We start from the raw sequence: 16,462 nt of genomic DNA on the forward strand, positions 1-16,462 counted from the left end.
ATAATTGTTATTATAAGATTGGAGACTCGAAGAGGGAGCTTACTGTTAAAAAATATATATATTCGGGGAGAATACTATTTTTGAACTTCTTAGTTGTAGGTTAATGTTATGCTCAAGGTCATACAAGTAAATGACCAAAGTGAAATTTCAAAGCAGGTGGTCAGACTCTAGAGCTGTGTTAACCACTTTTAGTTACTGCCTTTCAAAAGTACTGGAAAACAAGTTTCCAGATAATGTTACATGAGAAAATCAGAGAAGTCTTTTTAAGTCAATAGCATCTATTTCTAGTGCATTATGGACCTAATTTCTATGGCCTCAATCCCTCTTCTTTCTCAGCAGAAGCTTTGGAAGAGTTTATAACCTGGGATCCATAGATGGGCTTTCAAGACCCATGGATGCAAGATTCTTATTTATGCATGATTCACATCTGTGTTTATCTATTTCTCTGGGGAGATAGACTATGATGTCTTTCATCAAATTACAAAGGGATTCACCAAGAGCTCCACCCAAAAGAGAATAGCAACTATAATTTATTAAGCTCTTACGTTCACTGGGTGCTGCTCTCAGTACTTTACATAATAGCACACTGAGTTCCTGTGACAACTCTATGGAGTAGGAATTGTTAATCCCCATTTATAGCCAAGGAAAACTGAGGCACAGAAATGGGCTTGCAGTCTCAGCAAGTAGCAAGAGTGTAAATTCAGACAAAGTTGAGTGCCTTCTAACTAATTATATTGTGTGGGCAGCATTTAGGTGTTCTCAGAACTATTGCCTTTAGCCATAATAACAAATTTTTTTTTTTAAGTTCCAAGAAAGGGCATTTAGGTATAGCACAATCCCCAGTGTTTTATACCTTCTTACTTTACACATTTACTACTACCTGCCCAGCCAAACTATTCCTCTGGCATGCAGAGTGCCTGATTGAGTATCACTTTACATATTTTCCTCTTTAGCCTATGAATGTCCTCATGTTAATATAATCTTCAGTAAGTGGTCATAGTTCTAGCTCATAAACATCCTTTCAATCACTGGTGTATTTAAGCTCGAATGAGAGACTAATAAAAATTAAAATGAACCTCATGACAAGTCATAGGAAGAAAAGTCATGTCAGTACAAAAGATGGGAAAGGTGCTAAAGGCAGCTTTCCATTGGAGTGCTTCTTAATTTATGGACTTTTGCTTTATGCAGTTTGTTAAGAACTGGTGAAATTATTGATCCCCCTCTCCCCATCCCTCCACCAAACAGTCACAGAAACACATTACCTATTTGAAAGAACAATTCCATTAGTTAGTTATAAAATTTAATTGTAAAGATCAAGCAGTGGTTATTGGTCAAACCAATCCACATTAATAGCTCTGAAGTGTACAGACACTAGTTTTTAAATAAAGGTGACAAATACCAATCAGATTCTTATAACACTGTTCAGGATCTAAATAAACGTGATTCTGGACATAATTCAATCCACAAGGCTAGTTGAGTGATAGTGCAATCATCAATAATTAAACCAAAAGCATTATTTTCCAAATCACTTTTAAACAGAATAAATTCTAGCTTTTGTAAAGTCTAAAGCTACAAAAAACTCAAAGCAATGTAACTATTTTTCTACCTGAGATCAAAACAAGTTTCTTTTTTTTCGATCTAAACATAATTCTTGGCATTGAGGTAAATCTGAATTCACGTGATACACTTTGTCAAACCTTTCCAAAAAATTTAAGCCCTGCTTTAGAGAGAAATCCTGTTATACATACATATTTACATATTTTTTCTTCAAAAACTAATGACAATTTTATGAGGTTAATAGGCATGTAATGGGACCATGATAGTACTAATAATGTGAAAATAAAAAGCCATTCTTTTATACAAAGTGTTCCTATATGGTGCAATATAAAATGCGATCACAGAATCTATGTACATACATGAATCACCAAAAGTTCAGAAACTAAGCTCACTTTAAGAAAATTAATTCTCTTTTTTTGGAGTAGAGGTTGCCAAGTTGTGTATAACAAAAATTTTGTGCATAAAAGCTCTGAAACCAAGTCTTAGCCTAAATTGGCAATAAATGCAACTTAAGTTAAAAACTAAACCGAACTAAATCTTTACTGTGGCTTTGCAACTTTTGCTTTGTGGCCTGCAGGTTTTCCTGAGGTAACAACCTCTTATCTCTTGCTTCTCCTTCTTGCTGCCCCTCTCCCTGCCTCCAGCTTCCTTTTTCATGGCTGTCTTTGGCAATGCTTCCAAATCTTGAAAGCAGAAGAACCTGCTAAAGTAAATGGGAAGGATGAAAAATAACACTATATATGATGTACAAAAACCAATCTAAGAGTATAAACTGAGGGGAAAAAAAATACTAGAAGGAAGGCTGAGCAGTAGTCTACCCTCAAGGGAAAAGAGAACATAAAAAATAGGGGTCTGTACTCCTAACCCTTCTTGCACATTATCTTGTAATTAGAAGAGCATGGGACCAAAACTTCAAACTTTAAAAAGGTAATGACTTTGAAGGAGGAGCTAGAGAAGTGAATAAATGATAAGTACAGCAGCATCTTTAGCTGTCAATGAGTTTCTTTGCTCTGGCATTCGCAATGTCAATACGATCTTTGTTGGTGTCAGCCTGAAAAAAAGAAAAAGATAACAGCATTATGTTACAAGGTAAGTTGCTCTAAAAAAGTTAAATTTCATATACTTGGGAGTAACTCATACACTGAGAAAATTCAGGAAACAGATGAAGTCACATTAGAAATCTCACTGTAGGCAAGAAGAGACAATATGAGGGGCGCCTGGGTGGCTCAGTCGGTTAAGCATCTGACTTCGGCTCAGGTCATGATCTCACAGTTCATGAGTTTGAGCCCCGCATCAGGCTCTGTGCTAATAGCTCAGAGCCTGGAGCCTGCTTTGAATTCTGTGTCTCCCTCTCTCTCTGCCCCTCTCCTGCTCATGCTCTTTCTCTCTCCTTCAAAAATAAATAAAAACATGAAAAAAAATTAAAAAAAAGAGACAGAATATGAAATTCATTTGGGAAAACTGGGTGTATAAACATGACAAAGACATGACAGAAGAAGTGGCTAGTATTTCATAAATTCCATAACATTTTTTCATAGTTTAATATGTCTGAAACTGGGATGCATCTTATAATCAGTGGCATTTGAGATGTGGCATTTTAGATGCAATGAAATTAACAATACTCTTTGCTACAGATTTGGACCTTGTGGGATCCCCTGAACTGAATCATAAAAACTTTTTTTTTTAATTAAAAAAACTTTTTTTAGTGTTTATTTTTGAGACAGAAACACAGCATGGGCAGGGGAGGGGCAGAGAGAGAGACACACACACACAGAATCTGAAGTAGGCCCCAGGCTCCGAGATGTCAGCACAGAGCCTGATTCATGGCATGAACTCATGGACTATGAGATCATTACCTGAGCTGAAGTTGAACACTTAACCAACTGAGCCACCCAGGCGCCCCAATGAATCATAGAATCTTATCTGAGACTACTCTAGCTCTAACCCAGAGAGACTGAAAGAATTTTCCCCAAGATTTTTGTAACAGATATATTACCATCCATATCAATATGTGAATTAAAAAGATGGGTGATATGTAGCCTAAACCCACACTACAGCTTTGAAAGCATCTCATGAACCACTGTTTGCTTCACTGAAATCCACCATTAAGTGAGTCAACAGAGCTAAGTTTAAAAATTCACCCCATCTTTAAAGCACAATGAGATTTTTAATAAAATAACAGTAACAAGAAATGGCTTTTAGACATGACACATCCAAACACTGAACACAATTTCACTTCCAGTATCTTTTCTATCATGTGAAATTAAAAAAAAAAAAAAAGGCAATTCTACTTTTTCTTTACTCATAGGACACTGTTTTGTGTGTCCACTCCACAAGAACCATTCTGCAGGACTGATTTCCACCTACTGACTCATAAGATGAAGATTCAGGAACCTACTGATTTGTTAGTAACAAAATAAAATTCCTGAAAGCTAACTCATTCATTCGGGGGGGGGGGGGGGAAGAAAAATAGCCCTCCCAAAGGTCAGAGTAGAGTCTAAGCTTCATATGTGAAATTTTAAATAAAACCACTTCATTCCAAGATCTTGGTTTCAAAATGAACCAACTGCCATGAGCAAGGGATTGGAGAACTTGGCTATTGTTTTTCAATGTGTTAGAAATTCCACCTTAGGGGGCAACCTGGTGGCTCATTCAGTTAAGCATCCGACTCTTGATTTCAGCTCAGGTCATGATCTCACAGTTCATGAGATCCAGCCCTGTGTCAGGCTCTGCACAGATAGCCACGGAGCCTGCTTGGGATTCCCTCTCTCTCTCCCTCTCTCTCTGCCTTTCCTGTGCTCATGCCATGTGTGCGCACTCTCTCAAAATAAACAAAACAGATTAAAAAAAAGGACTGCCACCTCATCAAAACTGTAAGACTTTGATAGGAGGACAGGATCTCCTATTGTTCTCTCCCAAAGTATGGAGCATAGACGCCCATTACTAAAACACTGCAGATATCTCAAATTTCTGAGGCACAAAGGAGAGTTTACCTTTTCAGTGATCCGGTCTATTTGTCGATTTTGAGCCTCAATCTCATTGCCCATGTCCAGGGCCATGTTTTTTAGGTTTCCTAGGATACTGCCCACTTGGGTCAGGTTCTCTTCCATTTCATCTTCTCTGGCGTCATTAGTTATACTATCACAAAAACACAGTTAATTCAGTACTTTTATGGTGAATTATAAACGGACTAATTGGATTTAATTTTCATAAAAATAAGTAACCAAAAATGACCTCAGCAAATGTTAGACCTGTGGGAATGTAGGTTGCCATTCTTGGAAAACATTCTGCAGTAAAAATGGAAACATTGCCCAAGGAAAGCACAATGTCTTAAAGCCCATGTAAGAGAAGTAACAACTCTAGAACAATGGTTCTCAAAGAATGATCACAGCATCGCGTGGGAACTTACACTAATTCTCACATTCTACTACAGATCTACTGAATCAGAAACTGGAAGTGGATCCCATCATTCTGTATTTTAATAAACCTCCCAGGTAACTATGATGTATACTAAGTATAAAGAACCATTGCTCTAAAACAGAGGTTGCAGGGCCTGCATGGCTCAGGTAGGTTGAGCATCTGACTCTTGATTTCAGCTCAGGTCATGATCCCAGGGTCATGGGATTGAGCCCTTCATTGGGCTCCTCACTGAGCGTGGAGCCTGCTTACGATTCTCTCTCTCTCTCTCTCTCTCTCTCTCTCTCTCTCTCTCTCTCCCTCTGCCCTCCTCCCCGACTGTGTGCACGTGCTCTTTCTCTCTCTCTCTCTCAAAATAAAAAATCGAGGGGTTCTAGGTAGCTCAGTTGGTTAAGTGTCCAACTGGGGACGCTTAACTGGGGACACTTGGCTGGGATCATGATCTTGCAGTTCTTAAGTTCAAGCCCATGTCAGGCTCTGTGCTGACAGCTCAGGCCTGGAGCCTACTTCAGATTTTGTGTCTCCCTCCCTCTCTGCCCCTCCCCCGCTTGTGCTCTGTCGCTCTCAAAAATAAACATTAAAAATAAATAATTAATTAATTTATAAAACAGAGGTTGCAAAACTCTGGCCCAAAGGCCAAAACTGGCATGCCACCTCATTTTGTAAATAAGGATTTATTCAAATACAACCATGCTCATTTGCTTATATGTTGTTTATCGCTGCTTTCACCCTACAACAGAGCTGAGTAGTTGCAATGGAGACTGGCCTGCAAAGTCTGAAGTATTTACTATCTGACCCTTTACTGTTATCCTTATAGGGATCTAGCTGACCCCTGCTCTAGATGATACATTTAAAACACAGTTTCCTATTTATAGAAGTAAAATATGCTTATTTAGGTAATTTTGAAAATACTGAAAAATGTAAAGAGAAATGAATCCATCAACGAAGGTGAACCACAGTCAATATTTTGTCAGAAGACAGATTTTCAAATGCATTTTTCAAACAGCATAAACACTATTTCTAAATGATGAGTTAGGGTTCGTATATAACAACACCCATCCTCCTGAGTAAGACATTCATTTAGGAAAGGGGTAAAAAAATCAGGAGGAGCTGGCATACCGTTTAATGTATCCACCGCTGGCTGTGCCAGTAGTTGCTTGTTGAGGCTGACCATTTGTCACTCGACCTGGCTGCTTAGATACTACATTGCTAGGACAGTTGTCTCCACCATCTCCCCATGTTGCCTTGTAGGCCTTACCGGACTCAAAGTTCTTTGTCCTATATAAAAGTCAGGAGTGTAGAGAGATACCGAAAAGCAGGAAAGGAAGAATTGGAATTATTAATGCTTTTTACTTTGAGGATGACCCTAGCATCCTTAGCATAAAAGCTACCTCTAGTTAGACCTGGATTAGCTATACTATGCTTAGTTGCAATATGGCATAGAAAAAAGATGAATTGTGTAAGCCTGCTGACATTAAAAAGTTTTTTTGAAGGTTCAACTATTTCCATGAAATCTTCATAAGCAGTTAGCAAGTTGGAAAATTCAATTATTTGATTTTTCAGGTTCCCCTAGCTTTTGCCAGTCTTTAGAAAAGATTGTGGATACGAGGAAAAAAATTCCTTAGGACAGGTGTTCTCGGATGCCTTTAGAGGCTCCCTGGGGGGGCGCCTGAGTGGCTCAGTCAGTTAGCATCTGACTTTAGATCAGGTCATAATCTCATGGTTTGTCAGTTCGAGCCCCACATCAGGCTCTGTGCTGTCAGCGTGGAGCGTACTTTGGATCCCGTGTCCCCCGCTCTCTCTGCCCCTCCCCTGCTTGTGGTTTCTCTCTCCCAAAAATAAACATTAAAATAATAATAATAAAGAGGCTCCTTGGAAGGATCTTACAAGTTGATGAGAGATGGAAGACAAAGAAGACTGAATGGGCAATACTCAAACCCTGGTGCCCTTTTATTTGAACCAGAATAGTTCCAGCTGATCAGATTTTTGAAGTTAGAATTTTGCATTAACTTTTAAAAAAGAAACAAACATCACGAAGAAAGGCATGAATTATTTCCAAATTGTACAGCCAATGAATAACTATCTTGGCCACATTGGTGGCAATTACAAATCCTTTGATTCGGGGCTTTTCCATTTAAGAGTTTCCTTTTTCTCCTTAAAAAAAAATAATAAGCCTGGGGTGCCCAGGGTGGCCCATGGTTGAGGGTCCGACTCCTGATTTTAGCTCAGGTCATGGTTTCAGAGTTTGTAAGATCAAGCCCTACATTGGGCTCTGTGCTGACAGCATGGAACCTGCTGGGACTCTCTCTGCCCCTTCCCTGCTTACTCACATGCATTCTCTCTCTCAAAAGAAGGAAATAAACATTAAAAAAAAATTCCTGTATCAAGGCCTCTTAAATAAAAGCATGTACTTTAGATGTAACTGATACGCCAAAGCCAGAATTTTACCATGGGATTTACTACTCAAATTGGTAATAATGGCAAGAAAAAGAGCCTTTTAAAGTGACTTTTCAATGACTATTACAAAAAAAAAAAAAATAACACAAATAAAACTTTTTTATCAATTGTTTGGCTAGATATACTTGTCACTCACACAATTTTATTTTTTTAATTAAGTCTATTTATTTATTTTGAGAGAGAGACAGCATGAGCAGGGGAGGGCAGAGAAAAAGGGAGAGAGAGAGAGAATCCCAAGCAGCCTCTAGCTGACAGCAGGCCTTGATCCCACAAACCATGAGATCATGAACTCCTGAGCCAAAGTCAGGAGTTCGACACTCAACCAATTGAGCCACCCAGGTGCCCCTTCACTCACACAATTTTAATTTTTACTTTTCTGTAAACAAAAACAAAGTAGTGTATAGCTATAATATTGGTGTCTGATTTATTCCACATAATATGCTGATGAGGAAGTTTCAAAACTATAAAAGCAGAGGAGAGATTTTATGAAACAGTGGCTCCTTAATAGACGTTAGGATTCATTTTTGACAAACCTAGAATCAGATCTACAACCATTATCATTAATGCTACAGAAAGGTACTACTACTTTTTTTGTAAGGGATAATGAAAGGGTAAATCTATCTATGAAAACTAAAGAGCTAATCAAAGTGCCTTTCTTGGTTCCACGTTAAGTTCTCATGATCAATTTCCAACTTGTGCTGTTTAATTAATTTATCACTAAACCATGTTAAATCTATCTTGGAACAAGGTGGGATATACCTGTTTAAAGTGAATATTTATATATAATTATCTGTTGGTTTGGTGAAACCCATTTACATTTATGTGTTGTTAATAAGTCACAGACAAAATTCTAAAGTAGAGTAATTCCTAGTAAATTGACAGCGTTATTTATTAGAAAGTTAATAACCAGAAATATTAATAGAATTAATATACATACAGCTTTTATCAGGATGTCAGATTGTAGAACAGTTAAAAAGAGTGAGGGCTGGAATCAAGTCACTGAATAAAAGACTATTTCTTGCTAGTCTTAGTACATAAAGAGTAGCCCGGGGAAGGATTTGTGGGGCTCCTAGTCTATCAAGGGATATATATATATATATATATATATATATATGCTCTAACCTCCTTCTCAACCATAAAAGATAAGATTTGAAAATTCTTTTAACCTTTTGAGAATTCTTCCATCCATAATTAGCTATAAGGGGCTTAAGATGGAAATGAACTGTTTTAACATGATATAGTGAATAAGTTTCAGTTAAAGCATGATCTGTGTTATAAACAAAAAATCAGACTGGTTATCAAACCTTTCTCCCCTTAAGAGGACTGGACCCTGGAAGATGTTCGTCGAATATCAAGGGGAAAAGGTACAAAAAGTGGACTTTGAATTTTTCTTTTTATAGCTTTGCATTGGGATTGTCATGTTTACTTTCAAATGAGTTGGGGAAAAAACTGCACTCTTTCTATGCAGTTAGGACTATCCTGAATGTTTACGAAGAGGTGATTTTTAAATGATGTTGATTTTGTATCTTTATCTACCTGACCTCTCCAGGTCTCTTCAGCACCTCCACTCTAAGTAGTATCTTCCAGTCGATCCTGCCGCTTGCCACTACCCTGGAGTTTGTGCCACTAAGCTGGAATACCTTGAAAGTTACCTGTTTTTAAGGAACTGTTGAGTAGCTGCCCATATAATAATAACAACAATAGCAACAGTAATAAGAATGATTTTAATCTTATTTGTCTTCCTTCAAAGGGTCTTAACTGCTTTAAAGGTAATTATTTCCCAAACTTGACTAGGCACAGTGCAACCTGGATGCCTGTGAACACACAGATGCATAAGTTACACACTGAAAATTTTGCTTTGGTATGTATGGAGTAGAGCCTGCAAATCTTTTGTTATTATTGTTTTATTGAAATTCAAAAGCTTATTTAGCTCCCCAGCCAGGGGTAAGGGACTGTGTACGGACTTCCAATCTGTTATAGAAAGAGTATTTTAGTTACTCTGGTAGTCTGCCTTAGTATTTCTATACATTGGGACGGTAAGGAATTAATCTGAAGGAAGCAAAAGTATACACCAAGATTTTATTTTTTTAAAAAGCCATAAGATTTGTGGTATATTGACTTGAATCCCAATCCTACACCTGTCTTTCCAGAGCTGTAGAGCCTTAAGCAAACTTCTATTGCAAGTGTCCTTTTTCTTATATGTAAAACTAAGATAAAATAAACATACTGTAGTGAATATTAATACTTCACAGGGCTGTGAAAAGATCCTGTTGATAATGGATGTAAACTGCTTTGAAAAGCATTAGTCAAATATTTTTATTCTTTGGCTTCAACCTCAACCTGATCCTTACTTAAAAGTCCATGCCTTTAAGCCCACAATTACCAACTGGCATGTTTACTCTTCTGGCCCATTAACACTCCCTAGCTTTGAGGTAGCTGAATATAGTTAGATTATGGCTACATAAAAAAACATCAGGCCCAGGTTGTTTTGGTCTACAGTAAGAAAGAAAAGATTCTGATGTGTGACCAATTCTTTTGCTTACTAAAATTTATGGTCTTTCTGGGAAGCAATTAGACTTCATAATAAAATGCTTAAGCAAATTTATAATTTTTAAAATCATTTTTATCATTAAATTGCATTGGAATTTAATGCAATTAAATTATGATAGAATTAAGAATGCCATCTGGGTGGCTCAGTCAGTTAAGCATCGTAATCTTGATTTTGGCTCATGTCATGATCTCATGGTTTGTGGGATTAAGCCCCATGTTGGGCTCTGCGCTGACAGCGAAGAGACTGCTTGACATTCTCTCTCTGCTCCTCCCCTGCTCATGTGCGCGTACGCTCTCTCTCAAAATAAATAAATATACATTAATGAATAAAAAAATAATGCCATCTGGAAAGTTAGAGTTATCCTGTCAGTTTTGAGGTGTCAAATAGTCTTTATCACTTTTTTTCCAGATAAATCCCATTCAAAAATAGCAAGTTTGAAATAAGGATTTGAAATATCCCTTAATCAATTAAAGAAGCTGTTGTAAAAGCAGGAAACAAGTCTCAAGATATGATCACAGTAATTTTAACAATTTATACAGTTTTGGTTGTTAACATTAATATTAACAGAATAAAAACAACAAAAAAAGCTCAATGTTAACTATAGTTCTTTCATATCAAAAAGAGACCAACTAAATACCAAATGTAATGAGTACAAGTGTGTGTGTGTGTGTGTGTGTGTGTGTGTTTGCGTGTATGTGTGTGTGTGTGTGTGTTAGGTGATCAGGCTACAGGAAGGAAAAAAAAGGCAAGAAACAATGGACAGAAATCAAATGCTTAACCATCATCTTCACAGTTCCTATAAAGAACCAAAATTAAGGAGTCAGGGGTGCCTGGCTGGCTCGGTCAGTAGAACACCCAACTCTTGATCTCAGGGTTGTGAGTTCAAGCCCCATGCTGGGCGTGGAGCCCACTTAAGCGCATAGCCAAACAAAACAAAACAATACTTAAGAAGTCAAAGATTATACTAAACAGTAGGCAGACTACAGGGTTAACTCATAAAAAATTAAGATTAGTGGGGCGCCTGGGTGGCTCAGTCGGTTAAGCATTTGACTTCAGCTCAGGTCATGATTTCACGATTTGTGGGTTTGAGCCCCTCATTAGGCTCTGTGCTGACAGCTCAGAGCCTGGAGCCTGCTTCAGATTCTGGGTCTCCTTCTCTCTCTGTCCCTCCCCCACTTGTGCTCTGTTACTCTCTGTCTCTTAAAAATAAACATTAAAAAAAAATTAAAAAAAAAATTAAGATTAGTTAAGCTCTGTATTAATTCAACATGAAACCAGAGCAAGCTAACACATGACATAATAGGAACTATAGAGCAAATTAAGAGAGAAAACCCTTACTTAAAGAACATTCAAATATGGTAACATTTTAAGTTTATATCCCATCTTGTTCCAAATGGTATTCAAGATGACTAGATTGGCAATTAATTCCAGTTTGGTAGTGGCCTAAGTTATGGAGAATCCAAATCATTAGAAGCAACTCTTTAGGAGGAAAAAATCTTGATTCTGGAACCGGAAAGGCGTAAGGAAATAACAAGATAGGCTGAAATCGAAGTCCTATGGAGAAAGGTGGATTTAGCCTGAATTCCCTTACCTTTCATCAGAACATAGGATGAAGCAATTCTCTACAAAAATCAACTTATTTAAAACTTCTTAAGAAACTTCAGGGGTGTTTTTATTTTTAATCTCAAATGTTATTTAATAAAAGCTTAGTTATCAGAGTCATTAGTCAAAGGGTCGCATTATAAATTAAGATCATTTTGTCAAGTCCATCTTTTGGCATACAGCACCCAGAACAAACTCACTTTACATTACACATCACAGCACAGTTTTAAAGACAGTCTCCACAATTCACAAAATCCATGCACATGCACAGAAAAGCCATTTGAAGCATCACCTTTAGATAGCAGGTTAACAGCTCAAACTGCGCCACAAGACTGCATCTTAAAGTTCTCTTTGATCAGTTACTGAGCTCGGGTCCTGATGTTAAATCTTCATTTTTAGTAAGCAGATTAGAAAGGAAGAGATTGAGAGGATGAAATGCAGAAAATAGTGAGTGCCAGTCAAACAGAACAGAAACAGGTTTAGAGTTCTAAAAACATAATGCATTTAAATTCCTGCCTGGTTTCATAGAAACAATGAACATCTGAGAATCTAGATAAAAAGAAAAACAGGAAAATAATTTAAACCAGAGTATGCTTCATTTTTCCTAAGAATGTGTGGGTGATGATATTCTTACTTAAAATTATGAAAATTAGTATGAAGAAGGCAAAAACTAACGGGAGAGGTCCTAAAACTTTTTTTCTTGGTGATTACAGATTTCTCCTCATTATTTCTATTATATATTTTATTTGCATTTTAATTTTTAAAAATCTTTTTATACGTCTAACTCTCCCATCAGCCAACAAGTTTCTTAAAGACATTCAACCAACAAGTATTTATTGAACACCTACCAAGATACCAGGTCAGACACACACAAAAAAACAAGAGTAATGACAAATAAAACAGTGCCAGAGCTATGCCTTACTCATCTTTTTATCACCAGTGAGTAGGATGGAAGGGGCACTCAAAAGTTGACTAAAATATAAGTCAGCATTTATTTTAACAATCAGTGCTGAATTTTTACACCTCAATATGACATAAGACTTGAACAGCAGAAAATCTCTAGTACCAATTTTGAAGCTCTCTAATAAGTGGTCCAGAATTACCAATTTATCTTCAAACTATGTGTCTGACATTATAAGCATACACTGAAAAGAGGCAAGTTCAGACAGAAGAGTACCTTGTCTGAGAATAGTTAAACTGAGATACGAGAGAGTTTACTATTATGAGACTTCCCATTTCAATTATGCTTCTTTCTAAACTCTTATTAATTAGAATGACAACTTATCGGGGCGCCTGGGTGGCTCAGTCGGTTAAGCATCTGACTTCAGCTCAGGTCATGATCTCACACTCTGTGAGTTCAAGCCCCACATCAGGCTCTGTGCTGACAGCCCAGAGCCTGGAGTCTGCTTCGGATTCTGTGTCTCCCTCTCTCTCTGCCCCTCCCCTGCTCAGGCTCTGTCTCAAAAATAAATTAAAAAAAAAAAAAAAAAAAAGAATGACAGCTTATCGAAGTTACTGTCAAAGATAATAGAACTTTTAAAAGATCTGTGCTATCTGTGCTACAGTTCAAATAGTAGCAAGCTAAGAGAATGACACTTATTCACGATTTTAACGTTTAATCCTGGTAGTCCTTTAAATTAGCTAAGATTAAAATTCCCTTCTAATACAGGGTTCTGTTAAGTAAAGCTATTTCCAGGTCTCTTTTGTTTACTGACCTGGTTTCAATGAACACTACTGAACAAAAGAAATCTCAAAGAACAAATCTATCCAATACATTTTCTATATAGAAATACATCTAACAATGGCAACAACAAACAAGTTCATTCTTTTCTTGCCAAAGTCAAGCAATGTAGCATATAGTTAAATGCTGTGGCTGTAGCTGGTTTTGAAACTCAGCTCTTCCATTTTTTTTTTTTTTTTTTTTTTAATTTTTTTTTTCAACGTTTTTATTTATTTTTGGGACAGAGAGAGACAGAGCATGAACGGGGGAGGGGCAGAGAGAGAGGGAGACACAGAATCGGAAACAGGCTCCAGGCTCCGAGCCATCAGCCCAGAGCCTGACGCGGGGCTCGAACTCACAGACCGCGAGATCGTGACCTGGCTGAAGTCGGACGCTTAACCGACTGCGCCACCCAGGCGCCCCAGCTCTTCCATTTCTAATGTAAGTTTTTTGTGCCTCTGTTTCCCCATACGTAAAATGGTGCTAAGAAGAGAATCTATCTCATATTAAGGTTACTGTTAGGATTAAATTTAAAGTGTTCAGAATAATAAGCGCCTAAATTAATAAAAAAAGGCCCACAAATCTTATCCAAACCCTTGGATGTGAGACATTTTGAGCAGTACCACATAATCAGTAAATACCTGGATATTTCTGTAGTGAAGCAAATTAACACTTACATGAAGTGTGATAAAGATCATGAACAGTTTCAGTTCACATCACATTTCATAGCCTAATTAATGGGTTGTGGCACCACATTATGAGGAAAAAAAAAAAAAAAAACCAAAAACTTGGTTCTCGGAGTTTTTCAGATTTCTGAGTGGCAGATTAAGAGATTGTGTATCGAGTTTTTATTACTACCAGAATTACCACTAGCCTTATACGATCCTGTGTCTGCCTTTGAGAAGCTCATGTTATGGCTATTTATATGATAAGCCTAACTAAAACCCAGATTAGCAGATAAAATTAGAAAGATCAAGACACTGGCAGGAATAATAGTAGACAGAGCTGAGGACAAGAGATACCATAGAGGCCACGGATTTAATGTTATAAGAAGAGAGAGGTGCAAGGAAGGCAGTTAAAATCGGATATCTTTAAACTAAAATATCACTCTCTTCCCTTCAGGGAAAAATCCTTCTGTTATAGGAGCACCTTAACTCTTATCTGTCAAGAAGTGCCTTCCTCTCTGGACCTACTGAGAAAGGGTTCTCAGAGGTGAGAGGCTGCAGACAGCTTCAGGACCATACTCTACCTTCTCTCTCACCAGTGTCCCAGAAAATCCTGCCTATGCTTGGTTCGAATATACAAAGTGAGGTAGTACTTACTAATAATTAATACTTCTATAGCTCCATTCCCTTGTTATTATATCAGATCATCTTAGGATTCACTGCTCTTTCTGTTAACCAACCCTAGACTCAGAGCTGATTTTGCTCTACATTCTAGGGAGGTCTTCTTTCTTCTTGCTCTTCTCCTAATAGGTAATCTCAAGGAAATTCATTAGACTTTTCTCCTCTGGACTTTTTTTTTTTTTTTTTTTTTTTACATTTATTTATTTTTGAGAAACAGAGTGAGACAAAGCGTGAACGGGGGAGGGGCAGAGAGAGTAGGAGACACAGAATCTGAAGCAGGCTCCAGGCTCTGAGCAAGCGGTCAGCACAGAGCCTGATGCGGGGCTCGAACCCACAAACTGTGAGATCATGACCTGAGCCGAAGTCAGACACTCAACCGACTGAGCCACCCAGGCGCCCCTCTCCTCTGGACTTTCAAGAGGATACACAGAACACAGGAGAAAGTTTACAATCCATAGTTAAGAGTTTAGATAAAAATGGGGCACCTGGGTGGCTGTCAGTTAAGCATCGGACTTCGGCTCAGGTCATGATCTCATTCATGGTCTGTGGGTTCGAGCCCCACATTGGGCTCTGTGCTGACAGCTCAAAGCCTGAAGCTTACTTCGGATTCTGTGTGTCCCTCTCTCTCTGCCCCTCCCCAGCTTACACTCTGTCTCTCTCTCGAAAATAAACATTAAAAAAAATTAATGCATTTCTAATGCATTTAGTGCATTTCTAACTTGTTTGCTTAAACCATCTGCTAAACCCTGACTGTCAAGTCATAGTTATTTAAATATACGCTTTCAGAGTCAAACAAGGTCCAAACAGGTCAACAGATTTGTCTTAAAATAGAAAGCCAATGGACAAAACTACTGTCAAATCTTAACTTCTTACGACCAAAACACTAAAGTTGACCAATAAACAATTCTATATTCTTTGGTAGAAATGGCTAAGAATGCTGTCACATGAAAAATTATCTATAAGTATGACAATATAACAAAAGTTCCTCCATTCCTAACTCCTTTGAGAAGTAAAAATGCTGAGACAACTAGATGAAGTACTAATGTTTATGAAGCTCTTCAAAAATGAATTCTCTCAGCAGTAAGGGTGGTCATTCAATTTCCAGACGCTGTCATTTCAACTAAGAGTAAAGTTCAAAGTTGTTTCGTTAACAAACAGAAGGGAAGATAATGGTTGACTGCCTTAGGTAAAACCTCATCTTGGTTGAAATACACAGAATATTCGTCAACACCATGGAGTTTGGTTTACCAAAGAGTAAGTAGAGAATTTAAATATTCATAATGGAGTGACCAAAAACAATGATCCCTTTCAAATATAATCTTATATACCATACACAAAAAGTCTGAAGACTTTTCATCTCCTAGTTTATTAGAGACTTCAAATTTTCAGACTTCTTTGATTTTTCCTTGTGTTTGACACACAATCAATTGCTTTAAAATAAATTCCCTTTGACTTACAGTTTTTTCTCTAATCTCATTAACAAGGCCTCACCTCACAGGCCTAGATTATAAAAGGTTCCTAACTAGTCCCCTAGTGTGCAGTTATATATTCCACTCCAATCCATCAACCCCTCAGTCTGCCTACTTACGTCTTATTTTTCACTCCTACTCTATATGAATCATGCAGCTAAGTCAAGCTTCTCTATAATTTCTGTTTACATTAGGAAATGCCCCCTAGTTCTTCCATGTCCATCCAAATCCTTCTAACACTCAGAGTCCAACTCAAGTCTGATCTCTCCTGTAAGATTTCTCCAAACCAAATTTTATCAGTTCTGTACCCTTAGCTTTAGCTGACATGTGATCTAGCACTATT

The 16,462-nt window shown here is 37.6% G+C and overlaps 1 protein-coding gene across 5 annotated transcripts in view; it reads right to left on the minus strand.

The window, feature by feature from the left end:
* Window positions 1-1,283: 1,283 nt before the first annotated feature.
* The window catches only part of SNAP23 (synaptosome associated protein 23), a 37,368-nt gene continuing 22,189 nt past the window's right edge, over window positions 1,284-16,462 (minus strand). For 2 of the 5 annotated variants that reach the window (XM_030318413.1, XM_030318414.1), the window contains exons 6-9: window positions 12,101-12,133; window positions 6,094-6,252; window positions 4,551-4,695; window positions 1,284-2,608 (exon numbers count right to left, since the gene is read on the minus strand). In XM_030318413.1, the coding sequence (XP_030174273.1) occupies window positions 2,543-2,608; window positions 4,551-4,695; window positions 6,094-6,252; window positions 12,101-12,133 (403 nt within the window). In that variant the 3' untranslated portion in view covers window positions 1,284-2,542. The remainder of the gene's footprint in view (window positions 2,609-4,550; window positions 4,696-6,093; window positions 6,253-12,100; window positions 12,134-16,462) is intronic. The other 3 variants (XM_030318415.1, XM_030318416.1, XM_030318417.1) reach the window with 3 other exon arrangements.

The sequence above is a fragment of the Lynx canadensis genome, chromosome B3, assembly GCF_007474595.2.
Source record: "Lynx canadensis isolate LIC74 chromosome B3, mLynCan4.pri.v2, whole genome shotgun sequence".
NCBI lineage: Eukaryota > Metazoa > Chordata > Mammalia > Carnivora > Felidae > Lynx > Lynx canadensis.